Source organism: Populus trichocarpa, chromosome 3, assembly GCF_000002775.5.
Source record: "Populus trichocarpa isolate Nisqually-1 chromosome 3, P.trichocarpa_v4.1, whole genome shotgun sequence".
In the NCBI taxonomy this organism is placed as follows: Eukaryota; Viridiplantae; Streptophyta; class Magnoliopsida; order Malpighiales; family Salicaceae; genus Populus; species Populus trichocarpa.
In genome coordinates this window covers 20,911,001-20,933,590 of record NC_037287.2, presented here as the reverse complement: position 1 = coordinate 20,933,590, position 22,590 = coordinate 20,911,001, and the positions used below count along the sequence as shown (strand labels likewise).

At 33.0% G+C, this 22,590-nt stretch overlaps 2 protein-coding genes across 2 annotated transcripts; both read left to right on the top strand.

Moving 5' to 3' along the window:
- Positions 1-1,260: 1,260 nt before the first annotated feature.
- On the top strand, positions 1,261-3,887 carry LOC112326829 (G-type lectin S-receptor-like serine/threonine-protein kinase LECRK2). Its single transcript, XM_024596753.2, has one exon. The coding sequence runs from the start codon at positions 1,414-1,416 to the stop codon at positions 3,835-3,837; it is 2,424 nt and encodes an 807-aa protein (XP_024452521.1). The 5' UTR covers positions 1,261-1,413; the 3' UTR covers positions 3,838-3,887.
- A 3,175-nt stretch (positions 3,888-7,062) lies between these two features.
- On the top strand, positions 7,063-20,531 carry LOC18097261 (G-type lectin S-receptor-like serine/threonine-protein kinase LECRK2). The gene is made up of 2 exons (XM_006386028.3): positions 7,063-7,580; positions 18,448-20,531. The coding sequence occupies exons 1-2, from the start codon at positions 7,094-7,096 to the stop codon at positions 20,373-20,375; spliced, it is 2,415 nt and encodes an 804-aa protein (XP_006386090.3). The 5' UTR covers positions 7,063-7,093; the 3' UTR covers positions 20,376-20,531.
- Positions 20,532-22,590: the final 2,059 nt, after the last annotated feature.

Below are 22,590 nucleotides of genomic sequence, written 5' to 3'. Positions count from 1 at the left end.
ACATATCGGATCGACTTAGGTCAACTTGGGTTAACTTGTCAAATCAATATAATTGGTACCCATTTTGGGACCCCATACTAAGAAATTAAAAAACATTGGAAAAATAAAATATATATCAGTAAGAAAAACATGAAAATTGTCTAGAAAATTTCCAAAAACTAGTTGAGAAGGACCAAAATACCCAAATTTAAAAAATTAACAGTTCAATTTTGATTGATGAAGGTCTTATTAACAAGAAAAATGCAATTTGGAAAGAAAAATTCAAAATTAGATGTTTAATAACTCAATTGGTATTTTTTTTAGGGTTTAATTGAATTTATTAAGGGTTTAATTGCTAGGAATGTTGGTTTTTGAATTCAATTTGAGCTTTAATTGGAAAAAATTGAAGTCTTGGGGTTGAATTGCAATTTAAAAAAGATGATTTGATCAAATCAGAGGTTTAATTGTATAAATATTAAAGTTTAATAGGCAATTAAGGACTTGATTGAAGAAACTCAAAATCAAAGACCAAACCATAAAAGGCATGAGACTTCAAGGACTTAAATCGATAAAATCAAGGGTCAAATTAAAAACAATTGAAGGTTTGATAGTGAATTGATTGTCAATGACCTAATTATCTAGCTATTGCTCTAAGACGTACAGCTAATAACAAGTCTTTTTTGCATGTCTTTTTTGCATGGGTTTATCACACAGTCCTTTCTTCGCGTTAATATATATTGGAAGAGTCACCTAATGTTTGAGTCATTGCGATAAGCATTTTCTGAGGAAGTAAGCAGGAAGCTGCTATGTTTTGTCCTCCAGTCAAATATTGATAATTTATTTTAGTTTTTTTTATAGTATAACGACCGGGAGTTAACTCAAGTTAATTTATAAAAGTATCATTTTGTTATTTAAAAATATATCTATATTATTTTTTTATTTTTAAAAAAATTAAACAAGATTTTTATATATTGAAATCGACCGGGGTTTGGTTTTGGGTTGGCAGATAAATACATTGACCGTTTAATAACCGGAAAAATTGGATATTAGTTAAAATTTATTTACCAAAAAGAAAAAAGCATAAAGACAGAAAGAAAGTCTTTGCCATCTTCATTTGATACGCAGAAGGTTTTTAGCATTAGTTTATTCTCATGCATGAAAAAATGATTCGAAATCAGTTGAAATCTCTTTATCACAATTAACCACATAAAGAAAGTCTTTGCCATATTCATTTGATAAATGCATTGACCGTTTAATAACTGGAAGGTTTTTAGCATTAGTTTATTCTCATGCATGAAAAAAAGATTCGAATTTATCACAAGGGAAAAATACAATCACATAAATACAATCTCTTTATCAATTAGTTGGAGACCCATATTTTCCTCCAACGACAATACTCAGCATAAATAGAGAAGAGGACCTGTGCCCTAAATCATGCAAGGTCTTAATATACAGTATCTTCACATCATGGATTTTCAACTACCATATTGTTTTTTCTTCCTTCTTCTTCTGCTGCTGCCATTTTCTGGCAATGGTCAGGCTCACAGCAACATATCTTCGGGCTTATTTCTCACTGCTGCAAGTGATAACCTTCCTTGGACTTCACCATCTGGGGAATTTGCTTTTGGATTCCAACAAGTTGGTGATGCTGGCTACCTACTTGCCATATGGTTCAACAAAATACCCGAAAGAACCATAGTCTGGTCAGCTAATAGAAATGATCTAGTTCAGGGGGGATCAAAAGTACAACTTACCAGAGATGGTGAGTTGGTTCTAAATGATCAATCAGGCAGAACAATATGGAGTCCAGTTTTTGGTGGAAGTGGAGCCGCCTATGCAGCCATGCTTGACACGGGAAACTTCGTGGTAGCAAGCCAAGCTGGTGCCAATTTGTGGCAGAGTTTTGATGAACCAACAGACACACTGTTGCCCACACAAAATCTGAATTTAGGTGCTCAACTAATTGCTCCCTACCTGGAAAAGAATTATTCAGATGGAAGATTCAAGTTCATTCTACAAGCTGACAGCAATCTCGTACTGTACACAACACGTTATCCAACAACTACCTCAAATGTTGCTTATTGGTCTGCCCAAATTTCTACTGGAAGCGGTTATAGGGTGATCTTTAACCAGTCTGGCTATATGTACCTCGCAGACCAAAATGGCAATACGCTTAATTCGGTATTCTCTAATTCAGTATCAATGCAAGATTTCTACTTGAGGGCAACCCTGGACTATGATGGAGTTTTTAGGCAATATGCTTATCCAAAGACTGCTTCCAGTAGCACAAGGTGGGCTATGGCCTGGACGACTTTGCCAAACTTCATACCCTCAAATATCTGCGTGGTAATTAGGGGACCAGTAGGCAGTGGAGCTTGCGGTTTCAACAGCTATTGCATATTAGGAGATGACCAAAGACCAAGATGCAAGTGTCCTCCTGGTTACACTTTCTTTGATCCAAATGATGAGAGGAAGGGATGCAAGAAAAACTTTATTTCACAGGATTGTGACCATCCATCGCAAGAAATAGATAACTTTATGATCTGGGATATGCTTAACAAAAACTTTCCATTTACTGATTATGAAGATTTTTTTTCAGTGGACGAGGATTGGTGCAGACAAGCTTGCTTGAGTGACTGCTATTGTGCTGTTGCCACTTATAACAGTGGACACTGTTGGAAGAAGAGAGGCCCTCTCTCGAATGGGGTAACAGATCCAAGTATTGGTGATAAAGCCCTGATGAAAGTAAGGAAAGGCAACCGGACTGCAGGTTCAAGTGCAAAGAAGAGTGATCGATCAATTTTGATCACAACAGGATCGGTGCTTTTAGGTAGCTCCATCTTTCTAATTGTTCTTTCTCTGCTAGGAATCTACGTGTTCTTTACTCGATGGAACCAACAAAAACAAAAGATGGTACCGCAACTCCATGTCATGCCAGAAATGAATCTGCAGAATTTTACTTACAATGAGCTGGAAACAGCTACAGGAGGATTCAAGGAAGAACTCGGTAGGGGTGCTTTTGGAATTGTTTACAGAGGGGCACTAGCCAACGAAGACAAACCGCTCATCGCAGTAAAGAAATTAGAAAAGATGGCCGGGGAGGGCGACACAGAATTCAATACAGAAGTGAAAGTTATTGGCAGAACAAATCACAAGAATCTGGTTCAACTTGTTGGATTCTGTAACGAAGGGGAAAATCGCCTTCTGGTCTACGAGTACATGAGCAGTGGCTCCTTGTCAAACTACATATTTGGATATTCAAGGCCTAGTTGGCACCGAAGAATGCAAATTGCTTTCGGTGTAGCCAGAGGGCTACTTTACCTCCATGAAGAATGCAGCTCCCAGATAATCCATTGTGATATCAAGCCTCAAAATATCCTCCTCGACGAATCTCTTAACGCCAGGATTTCAGATTTCGGACTAGCCAAGCTGTTGAAGACGGACCAAACCAAAACAACGACAGGAATCAGGGGTACCAAAGGGTATGTAGCTCCTGAATGGTTCAAGAACCTGCCTGTCACAACCAAAGTAGATACCTACAGCTTTGGCATTCTCTTGCTGGAGCTAGTTTGCTGCAGAAAGAACTTTGAGATTAATGCGATGCAAGAAGATCAGATAGTTCTTGCAGACTGGGCATGTGATTGCCTTAAAGAAGGAAAGTTGAACCTTTTAGTAGAAGAAGATGAAGAGGCAATGGAAGACATGAAAAGGGTAGAGAGGTTTGTGATGGTTGCAATTTGGTGCATTCAGGAAGATCCATCTTTAAGACCTGGAATGAAGAAAGTTGTGCAGATGTTAGAAGGAAGTGTTCAAGTCTCTGTTCCTCCTGATCCTTCATCATTTATCAGCACAATCTAAATCTTTTTGTACATATATATATATCCAGAAACTAAGGCCAATGAATGTTACCTATCTACCTTGCATTGAATAATCTGTAGTTCCTTGTATTGAATAATCTGTTGTTCCAATCATTTCAGGCATCATGTGTTAGACCTTGTAAAATAAGGCTTAAAACGCATGCTTCCAATTATTATTTTTTCTTTTCCATGTTCACCAGTAATAAGTAAAATAAAAGATTTGAAATGAATATAAAGGTAAACTCGTATATAATTAGATATTTTTTATTTATTTTTTTTTAGGATTTTAAATATTAACGCATAGATAAAGTTCAGGATATTAAATATAATTTCTAGCAAGAAAGTGAAAATCAATCTTAAAAGGTTTATTTTAATTATCCTTTTTAGATATTTGCATTAAGAAAAAACTTGGAGCACCCAAATCATTCACTGTGATATAAAGCCGCAGAACATTCTCATTGATGACGACTACAATGCTCTAAGCTGAGGAGAAGAAACGACAGTACTGTCTTGGCAAATGTTTCCTATGTGAAAGCGTTGTGAAACAGGGCAGGCTTCATTCACGTGATCTTCAAGAGAAAGTTTTGGTTGGATAAATAAATAAATATACTCAGAAAAAATGAAGGGAAAAATATAAATTTATTTGTTTTTGTGTTTTGAAAATGTTTTTACAAAAAATTGAATTTTTATTTTTTTTTTCTTTGCTTCAAATTAATATTTTTTTTATATTTTTAGATTATTTTGATGCACTAATATTAAAAATAATTTTTTAAAAATAATAATAAAATATTATTTTAATATATTTTTTAAATAAAAAAACATTTTAAAAAATAATTACAACCTTCCAAACACACAAGCCATGCAGCTCACGTACCTGCTAGAGACGATTTTAACTCTCGGCCTGCATTATTTTAGGTTGTGTTTGTTTCTCGAAAAGTGGTTTTCGGGAAACCACTTTCCAAACTTTCTAGTTTATCATCAGGAAAGTTGGTCAACGGAAAACAATTTCCGGTCAACGGAAAACACTTTCCAGTCAAAGGAAAATTTGACTTGGTTTCCAGGAAAGTGTTTTCCTTTTATTTTGGGCGGAAAACACTTTCCGGAAGTTGTGAAAAATTTAGAAATGCCATATTATTTGCCAATTATATCAAATTTGGTCCTCAAACTTTTGATTGCTATATATATATTTTGTTTTGAATATTTGTTTTTCAATTTCATCCATTAGAATTGAATTTTTATATTAATTTATGAAATGTCAATTATTATTATTTTAATTTCTTCATCTTTCAATTTTTTTTATTTTTTAGATTTGATCTCTATTATTTTGATTATTATTTATTTTATTTGAGATAATTTATGAAATTATATTTTTTTTTCAATTTTATTCTGATTCAACTTTTTAATTTATAAGATTTGTTTCTTATTATTTTAATAAACTTGAAAAAAATAAAACATTAATAAGTTATTTTCCAGCTCATTTTCCATGACATAACCAAACACTGGAAAGTGTTTTCCAACTTATTTTCCATTACACTACCAAATATCGGAAAATAATTTATTTTCCCGGAATTTAATTTTCAAAAGAAAATTACTTTCCAGTAAATAAACGGGGCCTTAGTAAATCAAAAGAAAAGCTGCCATTACCCTTGCTTTTTATAGCAGCACGTTAAAATAATAAAAAATTAAAAAAAAATATTTTAAAAAAAAGTAAAAATATTTTTTAAACATGAATACAAACACAATCAACGTAAAGTCGGCAGCCAAGTAATTAGATTTTTTCTTTCTTTCTCACTCTCTCAGCTAAAGAAAATAACGGGTTAAAGAAAGAAAGAGAAGAAGGGAAGTGCATGAATTCCTTTTTTACAAGGATTTTCCTATTTCAACGTGTTAAAGAAGGAATTATAATTCACCAGCACTGAATTTCTCGATTCATATATAAATTTTTAACTTGATTAATAATAATTAATCAGAAATGAATATAACAAAAACTCGATTCATATGTACTCGTTATCATCCGTAGCTAGTCCAAAGTCTCTAGAACAACATGAAAGACATGTCGTTGCTTTGTCCTCGTTGTTTGTGTTCATGCACGATTCGGTGGCAAATTAGCAAAAGGGTAAACTTTATCATTTGCCCCTGTAAATGAAACAATTTTCTTTTTGTACCCTTATATTTTAAAGATCTCGAACTTCACAACTGTAGTTTATAAATGAACCAAATTAATGTCATCCTTTTCATCAAATACCTTACCTTTCTTGAATCTTTGAAGTGTTTTATTTTATGAGAGGAAAATATAAATATGAAAAATCAAAATCAACATGAATAAATTTGAGTTTTTTATAAATAACTTGTTATTAGGATTTTAGGGATTTTTAATTAAAAACAAATTGTAGAATAATCTTAAATCCAAACAGTTAAAACTGTGTAATTGGAGTGGTTTAAAAAAAAAAACTTCTTATTAATTTCATTAGTAATATTTATTATACAATAATATAAATTATATCTTAAATTATCATCAATATCTTAAAAATTTTTATTAAACTAGTTATGGAATCTTATTAGTTAAATTATTATTTTAATTTTGTGCTAATTTGCTTTAGCTTTTAAATTGAATTTAATTTATTCTTTAACAACTGTTATCATGATCAAATAAGTTATTTTTCTCGAGTCCTTTTGTTTCTTCAGATTTATAATTAAGAATTTCTTCAAAAGGACTTAGAATGTATAGCTTTTTAGGAACCGGTTATTTAACGATATTGAGTATGAAAACACTTAATTTTTGCATTTCTTTCTCCAAGTTCTAGTTGGATTTTCTCAGAAAGACCAGGATTTTAGAGATTTTCAATGAAGAAAATTTATAGCACACGCAATCCTAAATCAAGAGAAACAGTGAATCCTTTATAGTTGAAGTGGTCAGAAGAAAAGGGAAACTCCTGATTAGTTCCATTAGTAATGGTGACCATTGAAACAAGCCACACCGTTTATTCCAATGGCATTAGTAATTGCTCTAAGACTTATTGCTAATAATTTCCCTTTTTTGAACACCCCTTTCTTCACGTTAATATTGGAAAACTTGACAATTGATCAGACTTACAATTTTATAATGCTTTACTTTTACTTCATTAATTTATTCATTTGATACGTACGCGGATAGTTGGAGACTCAATATTTCTTCCAACTGTAATACTCAGCATAAATAGAGAAGAGGACCTGTGCCCTAAATCATGCAATGTCTTCAAATATAGTATCTTCACATCATGGATTTTCAACTACCATATTGTTTTTTCTTCTTTCTTCTTCTGCTTCTGCCATTCTCCACCAATGGTCAGACTTACAGAAACATATCTTTGGGGTCATCTCTCACTGCTGGAAGTGATAACCTTTCTTGGACTTCACCATCTGGGGATTTTTCTTTTGGTTTCCAGCAAGTTGGTGATGCTGGCTACTTACTTGCCATATGGTTCAACAAAATACCTGAAAGAACCATGGTCTGGTCTGCTAATAGAAATGATCTAGTTCAGGGTGGATCAAGAGTACAACTTACGGCAGATGGTGAGTTGATTCTAAATGATCAATCAGGCAGACAAATATGGATCCGTCCACAATCGGGGGGAAGTGGAACCGCCTATGCAGCCATGCTTGACTCGGGAAACTTCGTGGTAGCAAGCCAAGCTGGTGCCAATTTGTGGCAGAGTTTTGATGAACCAACAGATACACTGTTGCCCACACAAAATCTGAATTCAGGTGCTCAACTTATTGCTCCCTACCTGGAAAATAAGAATTATTCAGAAGGAAGATACAAGTTCATTCTACAAGCTGACGGGAATCTCATCCTGTACACCACACACTATCCATTAACTACCTCAAATTTTGCTTATTGGTCTACCCAGGATTCTATTGGAAGCGGTTATAGGGTGGTCTTTAACCAGTCTGGCTATATGTACCTCGTAGCCCAAAATGGCACTATGCTTAATTCGGTATTCTCTAATTCAGTATCAATGCAAAATTTCTACTTGAGGGCTACCATAGACTATGATGGAGTTTATGTCCTTCAGCATGCTTCACATATAAAGTTACCTCATTCATGCTCCTGTTAAATCCCAAGCTTAAAAGATGATTATCCAACCTGCTATACCAAGCTCTAGGAGCTTGTTTCAATCCATACAATGCCTTCTTCAGTAAATAAACTTTGTTTGTTGAATTTGATTTTTCAAAACCAGCAGGTTGCTCAACATAAATCTCTTCATTTAGCACACCATTCAAAAATGCAGATTTAACATCCAATTGAAATATATACCAACCGTTTTGTGCTGCTAGAGCAAGCAGGAGCTTCATTGTTTCATGTCTGGAAACTGGAGCAAAAGTTTCTGTGAAGTCGATCCCTGCCTCTTGTGAATATCCTTTCACTACAAGTCTGGCTTTATGCTTGTTGATCTTACCATCTGCATTTAATTTTGTTTTGAAAATCCATTTCACTCCAATTACCTTCTTATGAGTTGGTATGTCAACTAGCATCCATGTTTGATTTTTGTCTATCATTGCAAGCTCTTCCTTCATTGCTGCTATCCAAACTTGAGAATTCATAGCTTTTTCAACATCTACAGGTTCTGCCTCAGCTACATTACACCTGCTATAGATATCTGATAGAGATCTTGACCCCTTTACTGGTTGATCATCAATATTCTCTGCAGCATCCCACTCAGTTTGTTGCTCAATATTCCCAGCAACATCTGTTTGTTGATCAATCATGTTTGCAGCATCCAACTCATCTTGTTGTATTTGTTTTGATCCTTCACCTGATGAATTTTTCCAATCCCAAGTAGCATTTTCTACAACTTTGACATTTCTAGTAACCACAACTTTGTTAAAATTCAGATCATAAACTTTATAAGCCTTAGATGTTGTACTATAGCCTATAAAGATCCCTATATCAGCCTTTTGATCAAGTTTTCTTCTTCTAACTTCAGGTTTCAAAACATAACAAATATTGCCAAACACCTTTAAATGATCAATACTAGGTTTAAAACCATACCAGAGTTCATAAGGAGTTTTATCTGCTAAAACTCTTGAAGCCATTCGGTTTATAAGATATGATGCTGTGTTTACTGCTTCTGCCCAGAAATTCAATGGTAGCTTCTTCTCATATAGCAAACATCTTGCCATCTCCATCAATGTTCGGTTTCTTCTTTCACTTACACCATTCTGCTGTGGTGTGTAAGGAACAGTCAGCTGGTGTTTAATCCCTTCTTTAGCAAGGTATGCTTCAAATTGTCGAGATGTATACTCTCCTCCATTGTCAGATCTCAATATCTTCAATTTATTTCTTGTTTCTAGTTCAACTGTTGCCTTGAACTTAACAAACTCAGCAAACACATCAGCTTTGGATTTTAGAAAGTAAACCCAACAGTACCTACTAAAATCATCAATAAATAGAAGAAAATATTTTGAACCATTTAATGATTCATTGTGCATAGGTCCACACACATCTGTGTGTACAAGCTGGAGTTTAGACACTGCCCTATATGCATTGTCAGGAAAAACAGTTCTAGTTTGTTTTCCCAGCTGACAAGCTTCACACATAATTTGCTGTTCTTGAATATCTGGTAACCCGTGAGTCATCTGCTGGTCAGCCATTCTTTTTAGAGTTGCATAGTTGAAGTGTCCCAACCTTTTGTGCCAAAGAACAGATTCATTGTTCTCATAGGTATTGGCACTCAAACATACTTCCTTCCAGTTAACATTAAAACTTCGGTTCATCATTTTTGCAGAAAGTAAAAGTACTCCATTTTTATCTTTAATGTCACACACTCCATCATTAAAGACTATTGAATAGCCAGATTCAATCAATTGACCCACACTAACTAGATTTTGGTTGATCTTAGGCACATAAAGAACATTTTTAAGAATTTTTGTACCTGACAGTGTTTCTACTGCAATTGCTCCTTTTCCTTCAACCTTCACAAAGTCTCCATTGCCAATTCTAACTTTAGATAGGTAGCTTTTATCCAAGTCTCTGAATAAGCTTAAGTCTGCTGTCATATGGTTAGTGCAGCCGCTATCAATGAGCCATGATGAGTCCTTTGGCTCTGCTGAATTACACATGTCCTGAATTGTGACCATGAATAAAAAGATCTTCTTTGACTTCTGAACAATCGGCTACTTGAGCTTGTTGTTCAGTTTCTGTTTTATTTTTGCAAAATCTTTGCATGTGCCCAAATTGCTTGCAGTTTCGGCATTGAGCATTCTTGAGCCAACACGAGGCTTCAAGATGATTAGTTTTCTGACAGTATTTGCAAGCAGGAAAATGCTCTTTCTTCTCTTTCCCCCTCATAAAGCTGTTATTGATGTTCTGCTGCCAGTTAGCAGATTTCCAGCTTCTCCCTTTTTCTCTTTTTCCTTCTTGATTATTTCTGAAGATGTTCTTAGCCCGACTCTTATCTCTGTAAACTGCTACAAGAGCTCCTTCACTTGATCCTTCTTGTCTATATGTTTGCCTTTGCTCCACAGCTTGCAATGCATTTACTAGTTCTTGCAAGCTCATTTCAGAAAAATCTTTTGAATCTTCTAAAGAACAGATTTTATGTTCAAACTTTTCTGGCAGACTCACCAGGACTTTCTCTACAATTCTAGAGTCTGGAAAATCTTCTCCCAAAAGTCTTACTTGATTCACAAGTTTTGAAATTTGAGAAGAGAAATCTTTGATGCTCTCATTTTCTTTCATCTTCAGACCTTCGAATTGTCTTCTCAGATTCAGAATCTGCATCCTTCTTGACTTCTCATCACCATGGAACTCTGCTTTTAATTTATCCCATGTTTCCTTGGCAGATTTGCATGTCATAATCCTTGTGAAGATGTCTTCACTTACAGCATTATGAAGACAAGAAAGAGCTTTGAATCTCTTTGCCTTTTCTTCATTAAAGAACTTCATCTGTGCAATTGTGGGATTGTTACCTAAAGGAGTAGGTTGCCTATCACTTTCCACTATCTCCCATAAATCAAGAGCTTTGAGATAGGTTTCCATTTTTACAGCCCACACACCAAAATTCTGTCCCGTAAACAATGGTGTTTTTGGTGAAAAGCTTGCAGAATCCATTAAAAAAAAACTCACTTTATTCTCTCGTGTTTTTCACTCACCAACCCTCAAAGTAAAAACTTTGATTTATCCTCTCTGTACTCTCGTGTTTCTCACTCACAAGAAAGCCCTTCAAAGATCCTAAGAATGCTCTGATACCAATTGTAGAAATATAAAGAACTGCCTTATGTTTGCTGATAAAAGAGAAAAGAACAAAGAACTAAGTCCACGATGGAAAGAACAAAAGAAAGAACACAGAACTTAGTATTTAAGTATAAAGAACAAAGAGCAGAATTGAGTTATTGGTTACTGCCATCCCATGCCCTTTTATTTATAGGAAAAGAAAACAGAATTACAAAGAAAAGCAAACTCTAGAAACGTACCAGCCAACTTCTTCTTTATTTAAGGAGATGTTTACAAGTTAGTTTAATCCTAGATAAACTCAATAAAAGAATTCAAAAACATATCCTAATCTAGATAGTAATCTCAGCTAACAACTAGATAATCATCCAGTAGATTACTGCTAAGTAATCCTGTTCTAGCTTAGGTACCATACTTCAACACTGGTATCGAAGAATGCAAATTGCTTTCGATATAGCCAGAGGGCTCCTTTACCTCCATGAAGAATGCAGCTCCCAGACAATCCATTGTGATATCAAGCCTCAAAATATCCTCCTCGACGAATCTCTTAACGCCAGGATTTCTGATTTCGGAATAGCCAAGCTGTTGAAGACGGACCAAACTAAAACAACTACAGCAATCAGGGGGACCAAAGGGTATGTAGCTCCTGAATGGTTCAAGAACCTGCCAGTGACAACCAAAGTAGATACCTACAGCTTTGGCATTCTCTTGCTGGAGCTAGTTTGCTGCAGAAAGAACTTTGAGATTAATGCGATGCAAGAACATCAGATAGTTCTTGCAGACTGGGCCTGTGATTGCCTTAAAGAAGGAAAGTTGAACCTTTTAGTAGAAGAAGATGAAGAGGCAACTGAAGACATGAAAAGGGTAGAGAGGTTTGTGATGGTTGCAATTTGGTGCATTCATGAGGATCCATCTTTAAGACCTGGAATGAAGAAAGTTGTGCAGATGCTAGAAGGAGCTGTTCAAGTCTCTATTCCTCCTGATCCTTCATCATTTATCAGCACAATCTAAATCCTTTTTGGACACACACACACACACACACACACACACACACATATATATATATATATATCCAGAAACTAAGGCCAATGAATGTAACCTATCTACCATGTATTGAATAATCTGTAGTTGCTGTCATTTCAGACATGTCTAGATCATCTTCTGGGTTGATACTCTAAATTTCGAGTCAAATGATGATTTCTTCAACTTTTCCAATTGAGTAACAGATTGATTACAAGGACTGAGTCTTTATCAGTTCGGAAAGAAAAACATCATGTGTTACAACATGCACAACAAGGCTTCAAATACTTGAATCCTTTTTTTTTTTTTTCCTTTTCCATGCTCAAGAGTAACGAGTAGAATCAAAGAATTATTATTCAAAATATGTGCTTAATAAATAATTACTAACCAGTACTTCAATCTTAAATGGTCTAGCTCTTATAGACTTGGCCCGTGTAAATGGCATGTTTGTTTCCCAAGTTATTTATCATAATGTAGTCCTGATTAAGATCATATTAATTGAGCTTGATTTTCATAAAAAACTTTGTTTGTAGTTATTAGATTAACTCAATCCTGATCAATTCACAACCTTAATTTTTTTTCTATTTTTAAAATATCGTTTTAACTTTTATTAAAATAAATTTAAAAAATATTATTTTAAATTAATTTAAAAAATCTAAATTAACATATCTAATCTGTGGGTCATGTGCGAGTTCGGGCTTAATATTTTTTATGTGAATGGTTTGTTTAACATCTTGAGAAATTTAGTAATTGCAGACAAAAGTTGACCAGTCCATTATAATAATGATAGGAAGAAAAGGTTCATTTCGGCGTAAAAGACAATTTTAGACCAATATAAAAGACTAGTCGTTGCATTTGTTGTCTTGTTTATGTATGACACGTAGTCGATGGCAATGTGACTTTCAAATTGGATTGATTCGTGTGTTAATTGTACCATGCACATTAACACACTTAATCAAATTGGATTGATTCGTGTGTTAATTGACTTTCAAATTGGATTGATTCGTGTGTTAAGTTTCATGCGCTTATTTATTTTCTTTTCTTTTTTTCCATATTAAAGAGTAACAAGTAAAATCTTATATTTATATATTAGCATTAAGCAAAAGGGTTTTATAATTTATTATTCCACTTAATTTAATTTTAAATAATAATATATTATTTTGAAGGTTTAGTTTAAATGATAAATGAGTTTGCTCCTTAAGCTACTATTTAGAATTCAATCTTTAAAAAAACGATTCCTTTTTCTGAATTTACAAATTTAGATATAAATGCTCTAATTCAAAATCAATATATAGGAGGCAGCATTCCAACAATGATCACTTTTAATTCACTTTACAAATTACTCAACGAGATGTTAACTAAATTATTGGCTCAATTTTTTATATATAAAGAAAAATATGCAGATGTATCTAACATGTTTTTTGATAAAAATAATTTAAATTATATATGAGTTAACCTAATATAACTTGGTTAACTTAAAATTAACAATTGTTAAAAACATCGTTTGATTAAAAAATTTCCAAGATTATATTTTTTAAGAAATATTAAAACAAAAATATATTGAATCGACTCAAGTCAACCTAAATTAACTTGTCAAATCAACATTATTGTTATCTATTTTTGGGACCCCATACTAAAAAATTAAAAAACTTTGAAAAAATAAAATACATATCAATAAGAAGAGCATGAAAAATATCTAGAAAATTTTCAAAAACTAGTTGAGGAAGATCAAAATGCCCAAAGTTGAAAAATTAATAGTTCAATTTTGATTGATAAATGCCTTATTAACAAGAGAAATTCAATTTGAGAAGAAACATTTAAAATTGAATGTTTAATAACTCAATTGGTATTTTTTTAGGGTTTAATTAAATTTATTGAAAGTTTAATTATGAGGAATGTTGGTTTTTGAATTCAATTTGGGTTTTAATTGGAAAGAATTGAAGTCATGGGGTTGAATTGCAATTTTAAAAAGATAATTTGGTCAAATCAAGGGCTTAATTGCATAGATATTAAAGTTTGTTAGGCAATTAGGGACTTGATTAAAGAAACACAAAATCAAAGACCAAATCGTAAAAGGTATGGGACTTAAATCAACAGAATCAAGGGTCAAATTAAAGACAATTAAAAGTGTAATTGATGGTCAATTGAGGGTTAATTTGCATAAATCAACAATCAATAACCTAATTAGAAAAGGTGTTAAATTCTGGGGTTGATTATTGAGTTTGACAGGGATGAAATTGTATGAAATTAAAAGTTTAAAGATAATTAAAAGAAGTTTAAGTCAAATATATCAAGATCTAAGACCAAGTCACAAATATTCTGACAAAGTCACTCAAACATGATATCTTTGTCAAGTTTAGAGATATGCTAGGAGTTATCAAAAATCAAGTTTGATAGAGGATGTTGAAAATAAACTAAATTTTTTGGTTTTTTTTAAATTAAAAAACCAATCGACTAGTTGAAACAGAAGAACTAATCTACCGGTTGAAAATTGTTTGACTAATTAAGTCAAAAAAATTACTTTTTCTTATTATATTAAATTATATTTTGTTTAGTTTAATTTCTTATTTGTCTAGGATTTTATATTTATAAATAGGCTTGTAATTATAAGTATAAGGTAATTAAAAGTTGAAAAATAATTAAAAGAAGTTTAAGTCAAATATATCAAGATCTAAGACCAAGTCACAAATATTCTAACAAAGTCACTCAAACATGATGTTTTTGCTAAGCTTAGAGATATGCTAGGAGTTATCAAAAATCAAGTTTAATAGAGAATGTTGAAAATAAATTAAATTTTTGGTTTTTTTTTTTAAATAAAGGAACTAATCGACTAGTTGAAATAGAGGAACTAATTTACCGGTTGAAAATTATTTGACTAATTAAGTCAAAAAAATTATTTTTTTATTATATTAAATTATTTTTTATTTAGTTTAATTTTTTATTTGTCTAAAATTTTATATTTATAAATAGGCTTTTAATTATAAATATAAGACAAGAACAGAAAAGAAAAACACTTAATAAAACATACTTTCCTCTAAAAATTTCTTCTTGTTAAATAGCCTTGCAATTTAGTATTTATCCATATAAGCTACCACATTAATTTTCTTCTAGCAGGGGGCTCCTTCCATGAAGAATGCATCTCGCATTACTATCCAAAGGGTATGTAGTTCTTGAATAGTTCAAGAACTTGGCTGTTACAACCAAGGTTACCTGCAGCTTTGGCATTCTCTTCCTAGAGCTAGTTTGTTGCAGAAAGAACTTTGAGATTAATGCAATGCAAGAACATCAGATAGTTCTTGCAGACTGGGCATGTGATTGCCTTAAAGAAGGAAAGTTGAACCTTTTAGTAGAAGAAGATGAAGAGGCAACGGAAGACATGAAAAGGGTAGAGAGGTTTGTGATGGTTGCAATTTGGTGCATTCAGGAAGATCCATCTTTAAGACCTGGAATGAAGAAAGTTGTGCAGATGTTAGAAGGAGGTGTTCAAGTCTCTGTTCCTCCTGATCCTTCATCATTTATCAGCACAATCTAAATCTTTTTGAACACACACACACACGTGTGTGTGTGTGTGTCCAGAAACTAAGGCCAATGAATGTTACCTATCTACCTTGCATTGAATAATCTGTAGTTCCTATCATGTGTTAGATCTTGTACAATAAGGCTTAAAACGCATGATTTCAGATTTCGGACTAGCCAAGCTGTTGAAGACGGACCAAACCAAAACAACGACAGCAATCAGGGGGACGAAAGGGTATGTAGCTCCTGAATGGTTCAAGAACCTGCCTGTCACAACCAAAGTAGATACCTACAGCTTTGGCATTCTCTTGCTGGAGCTAGTTTGCTGCAGAAAGAACTTTGAGATTAATGCAATGCAAGAAGATCAGATAGTTCTTGCAGACTGGGCATGTGATTGCCTTAAAGAAGGAAAGTTGAACCTTTTAGTAGAAGAAGATGAAGAGGCAATGGAAGACATGAAAAGGGTAGAGAGGTTTGTGATGGTTGCAATTTGGTGCATTCAGGAAGATCCATCTTTAAGACCTGGAATGAAGAAAGTTGTGCAAATGTTAGAAGGAAGTGTTCAAGTCTCTGTTCCTCCTGATCCTTCATCATTTATCAGCACAATCTAAATCTTTTTGTAGACATATATATATCCAGAAACTAAGGCCAATGAATGTTACCTATCTACCTTGCATTGAATAATCTGTAGTTCCTATCATTTCAGGGCAATAAGGCTTAAAACGCATGCTTTCAATTATTATTTTTTCTTTTCATGTTCACGAGTAATAAGTAAAATAAAAGATTTAAAATGAATATAAAGGCAAACCTTATATAATTATTAGATATTTTTTCTCGATTTTCTTTTAGGATGTTATATATTAACGCATGTATAAAATTCAAGATGTTAAATACAATTTCTCAGCAAGAAAGTGAAAATCAATCTTTAAAGGTTTATTTTAATTATTCTTTTTAGATATTTTCAATAAAAAAAACTTGTAGCACAATCCTAAATCCTAGAAGTGAAAACATTATATCTTGTGATATCATCTAATATTTTTAAAGAATAATATAAATAAAAATTTAAAATCTTAACTAATAATTCTTGTTTTTAAATTGAATAATAAATCACTTTTTACGAGTTATTTTTTTCTTCGTAATTTAATAGAATTTTCTCAAAAAAAAAACCAGAATATATATATATATATAATTTCTTCGAACAAGCCACCTTTTGAAAGGGTTTTCCTCTCCAAGATTTAGTGGAATTTTCTCAAAACAAAATCTAGAATACATATAAATTGTTAGGATTTTAGAGATTTACTTTTATAATTGAAGTGGTCAAAAGAAGGAAGCTTCTGATTAATTTCAATGACATTATCTATTGGTCTAAGGCGTACAGCTAATAACATGTCTTTTTTGCATGGGTCTATCACACAGTCCTTTCTTCGCGTTAATATATATTGGAATAGTTGACCATTGAAAATTACAACCACCTAATGTTTGACTCATTAATGCTGCGATAAGCTTTTTCTGAGGAAGTAAACAGGAAGCTGCTATGTTTTTTCCTCCAGTCAAATGATAATTTATTTCAGTTTTTTTATATATATATAGTTTACCGACCGGGATTTAACGATATAATTCGAGCCAATTCATAAAAATATTATTTTGTTATTTAAAAAAAAATTTAAATGATATTATTTTAATTTTTTTTTAAATTAAACAAGGTTTTTATATTGTAGATCCGCTCCCGGGCTTTTTTATTAAGTTGATTAAATCCAATTAAGTAAATTTTAATTAGTTTATTTTAAAAACTAAACAAAGTTTGGTTTTGATTTGGCAGATAAATGCATTGACTGTTTAATAACTGGAAAAATTTGATGTTAGTTAAAATTTATTTACCAAAAATAAAAATTTATAAAGATAAGTATACAGTTTGTTTTTGTGTTTTAAAAATATTTTTTTAAATTTAATTTTTTTTATTTTTTATTTAAAATTAATATATTTTTAGTGTTTTTATATATTTTAATGTGCTGAAATCAAAATTAATTTTTTAAAAATAAAATAATATTATTTTAATGTATTTTAAAATAAAATATACTTACTAACATAATCACTGTAACAATCACAAATATGATCAAATATGCTAAAATCATTTGATACGCGGAAGGTTTTTAACATAGTTTATTCTCATGCATTAAAAAGATTCGAAATTAGTTGAAATCTCTTTATGGGAAGGGAAAAATCACAATCACATAAAGAAAGTCATGATTGCCATCTTCATTTCACACGCGGATTGTTGGAGACTCATATTTTATTCCAACGGCAATACCCAGCATAAATAGAGAAGAGGGCTTGTGCCCTAAATCATGCAATGTCTTAAAAAACAGTATCTTCACATCATGGATTTTCAACTACCATATTGTTTTTTCTTCCTTCTTCTTCTGCTGCTGCCATTTTCTAGCAATGGTCAGGCTCACAGCAACATATCTTTGGGCTTATCTCTCACTGCTGCAAGTGATAACCTTCCTTGGACTTCACCATCTGGGGAATTTGCTTTTGGATTCCAACAAGTTGGTGATGCTGGCTCCCTACTTGCCATATGGTTCAACAAAATACCCGAAAGAACCATAGTCTGGTCAGCTAATAGAAATGATCTGGTTCAGGGGGGATCAAGAGTACAACTTACGGAAGATGGTGAGTTGGTTCTAAATGATCAATCAGGCAGAACAATATGGAGTCCAGTTTTTGGTGGAAGTGGAGCCGCCTATGCAGCCATGCTTGACACGGGAAACTTCGTGCTAGCAAGCCAAGCTGGTGCCAATTTGTGGCAGAGTTTTGATGAACCAACAGATACACTGTTGCCCACACAAAATCTGAATTCAGGTGCTCAACTAATTGCTCCCTACCTGGAAAAGAATTATTCAGAAGGAAGATACAAGTTCATTCTACAAGAAGACGGGAATCTCGTCCTGTACACAACACGTTATCCATTAACTACAGTAAATTTTGCTTATTGGTCAACCCAGGATTCTATAGGTAGCGGTTATCAGGTGATCTTTAACCAGTCTGGCCATATGTACCTTGTAGCTAGAAATGGTACTGTACTTAATCCTGTATTCTCTAATTCAGTATCAACGCAAGATCTCTACTTGAGGGCAACCCTGGACTATGATGGAGTTCTTAGGCAATATGTTTATCCAAAGACTGATTCCAGTAGCAGAAGCAGGGCTATGGCCTGGACGACTTTGTCAAACTCCATACCATCAAATATCTGCTTGAGAATTGCGGGACAACAAGGCGGTGGAGCTTGCGGTTTCAACAGCTATTGCAGATTAGGAGAAGACCAAAGACCAAGTTGCAAGTGTCCTCCTGGTTACACTTTCTTTGATCCAAATGATGAGAGGAAGGGATGCAAGAAAGACTTTATTTCACAGGATTGTGACCATCCATCGCAAGAAATAGATAGCTTTGAGATCAAGGAAATGCCTAACACAAACTGGCCATTTAATGATTATGAAATGTTTGGTTCAGAGGACGAGGATTGGTGCAGACAGGCTTGCTTAAGTGACTGTTATTGTGCTGTTGCCATTTTTAACACTGCTGGACAATGTTGGATGAAGAGAGTCCCTCTCTCCAATGGGGTAACAGATCCAAGTGTTGGTGGAAAAGCCCTGATAAAAGTAAGGACAGGCAACTCGACTGCAGGTTCAAGTGCAAAGAAGTGTGATAGATCGAATTTGATCACAACAGGCTCGGTGCTTTTAGGTAGCTCCATCTTTCTAATTGTTCTCTCACTGCTAGGGATCTATGTGTTCTTTTCTCGATGGAACCGACAGCAACAAAAAATGACACCGCAACACCGTCTCATGCCAGATATGAATATGCAGAATTTCACTTACAGTGAGCTCGAAAGAGCTACAGGAGGATTCAAGGAAGAACTTGGTAGCGGTGCCTTTGGAACTGTTTACAAAGGGGTACTAGCGAACGAAGACAAACCACTCATTGCAGTGAAGAAGTTAGATAAGATGGCCGGAGAGGGCGACAAAGAATTCAATACAGAAGTGAAAGTTATTGGAAGAACAAATCACAAGAATTTGGTTCAACTTGTTGGATTCTGTAACGAAGGGCAACATCGCCTTCTGGTCTACGAATACATGAGCAATGGCTCTTTGGCCAATTTTCTCTTTGGAGATTCAAGGCCTAACTGGTACCGAAGAATGCAAATTGCTTTCGATATAGCCAGAGGGCTCCTTTACCTCCACGAAGAATGCAGCTCCCAGATAATCCATTGTGATATCAAGCCTCAAAATATCCTCCTCGACAAATCTTTTAATGCAAGGATTTCTGATTTCGGACTAGCCAAGCTGTTGAAGACAGACCAAACTAAAACAACTACAGCAATCAGGGGTACCAAAGGGTATGTAGCTCCTGAATGGTTCAAGAACCTGCCTGTCACAACCAAAGTAGATACCTACAGCTTTGGCATTCTTTTGCTGGAGCTAGTATGCTGTAGAAAGAACTTTGATATTGATAAGAAAGAAGGTCAGATAGTTCTTGCAGACTGGGCATGTGATTGCCTTAAAGAAGGAAAGTTAGACCTTTTAGTAGAAGAAGATGAAGAGGCAACAGAAGACATGAAAACGGTGGAGAGGTTTGTGATGGTTGCAATTTGGTGCATTCAAGATGATCCATCTGTAAGACCTGGAATGAAGAAAGTTGTGCAGATGCTAGAAGGAGCTGTTCAAGTCTCTATTCCTCCTGATTTTTCATCATTTATCAGCATTCAAGATGATTTTTCATCATTCACCTAATATATGTTCAAGTCATTAGGTGAAAGCTTGCTGCTTTGAGCACAAGCTATGCTCATTAATTTCCTTACGAGTAGGGCCTGTAACTTTGAATCTCTCAAATTTTATCCCAATCCAAAAACTCAGTAAAATTTCCTCAAGAAAATTTAACACGATTAATTTGTTGGTGACGAATTATTTTAGACAAAATACCTGGGGAAAAAGGAAAGATTGAAAGAGAAATATGGACTGAAAAATGTTCCAAGCATCTTTAGTATTGACAACAAAAAAATCATTGTTATTCGTGTATATATCAACATAGGAATTTAGCCAAAATATATGATTATAGTACTCTAATACTCTGCAGCATGAATCTCAAAATGTTATAGTAATATCTTAGGATGTTTATCATTTGCAAGAATATTAATTGTGCCGTAGTTTGTGGCTGTGGGGATTTTTTTCTGTTTTGTTTAAAAACATATTATAAAAAATTATTAATATTTCTTGAACGGTTAGAATTCTTTGAATTGCCACGATTACTCGGATAGTTTAGGATCTATTATGAATACTTATCATATAATTATATTTTGATATAATAAAAATAAAAACTCATTGTTTATATAGATATAAATACATTGCTGAACCACATTAAATTTTATGTTTATTCTAATTTTTCTTCTATTATAATATTCATTAATAATTGCTATATGTTCTTTCACAACATGATGAATATGTAAAGAAAATATATGTTTTATAAATTCTGAAAGTGTAAAAAAAAATATTTTTTCTAAAATAACTTACTTGGTTGTTTGAATAAATATTAAGCTGACCTAAGTAGAAAATAAAATATATATATATATATATATATATATATATAATTAACTAAAAGTTTAAAAAAAAAAAGCATTTTCTATACCTAATCCGGGCATGAAAAAAACTTGGTAGGATAATAGTTTGCTGACCCTTAACATAAAACAGAGTCTATATAACACTCCAGCGAAATTCCAGTTTAATTCAATAATTAAATAAAAAAATAATACTTATTTTTTGTTAAAAAATGTAACATGTTTAAACCTTTTCTTAAACTTTACTTTATTTATCTTGTTAATAAATAAATGTATTGGCTATACATTTGATGTGGTTTTATTCTTACAAACAATATATACATATACTTAGTTATGTAACTCATGTTTCATCACGGATTATAAATTTTTTTTTCAAAATAATACGAGATATACAGACAGCTTCAACATGTTTATGTTAATAACCCAAAGATCAAGAACAATTTTTCCACCACACAGTCATTTTGTACAGTAAAAGCACTATGCATACACAGTTATCAAAACAGTAAGACATCTGCACGCTTCATATGTTCTATTAATCCTGTGACGATACTGTAGCATTACATCAGTATTAATCTTGTAATCATGCCCATGATTTTATTAGTGAAATATTTAGGTGATTTGACAGAACTCGAAAGAGTAGCAGAGCTCTGAGTTGCCGGGAAAGAAGCAAGAAAATGTGTGGTCTATTTTAGAATGGAGAGATCATGTTTCATCAATGTTGTGCTCAAAGGATAGGGCCTAGGGGTCCATATGCTAGTGGTTTTCCTTGACCATTTAATAGCATGTGCATTATTTAGTTTTAGTAGTGAGGTCCACAAGCATAAAATGTTACCAAAATTTATCATAGAACAGGGTTTTTTTTCCTTGGTAGTGAAAAAAGAGAACGTTTTTTTATGACAAATAAATTATGGGGATTGTTTTTTAATGGAAAATGTGAATTCATTTGTTTTTATTATTTAAGAACAAGATAAAAGAAAAGACTCTACCCTTTTTTATGGTATTTCTACTTATTAGCATTTTTTAAAATAAGAGTTGGCAAAATATTAAAAAAAAAATTATAGGATATTGCTATTCAAAATAATAATATTAAAAAAAAAATGAGTTGCACATTAGAAGAGATGAGATGAAAGGAAAAAAAAAAAGATAGACAAAGTCAGAAGAAATTTCAAAGTTTTGATATTCAGGTTATTATTGAAGATTTTTTTTATGTTGTTGGATTTATTTTATAGAATTGTTTTTTATTATATTAATAGTGTTGGAGTTTTAATATGTCTTCAAGACCTATTTTTTTTTAATGAACTTTTAATAACGAACTTTCTTGATTTTCTTCAAACAAGTATTGTAACTTTCTCTTTGTAACCAATCAAGTACCCAAAATTTATTATTTTCGTTGG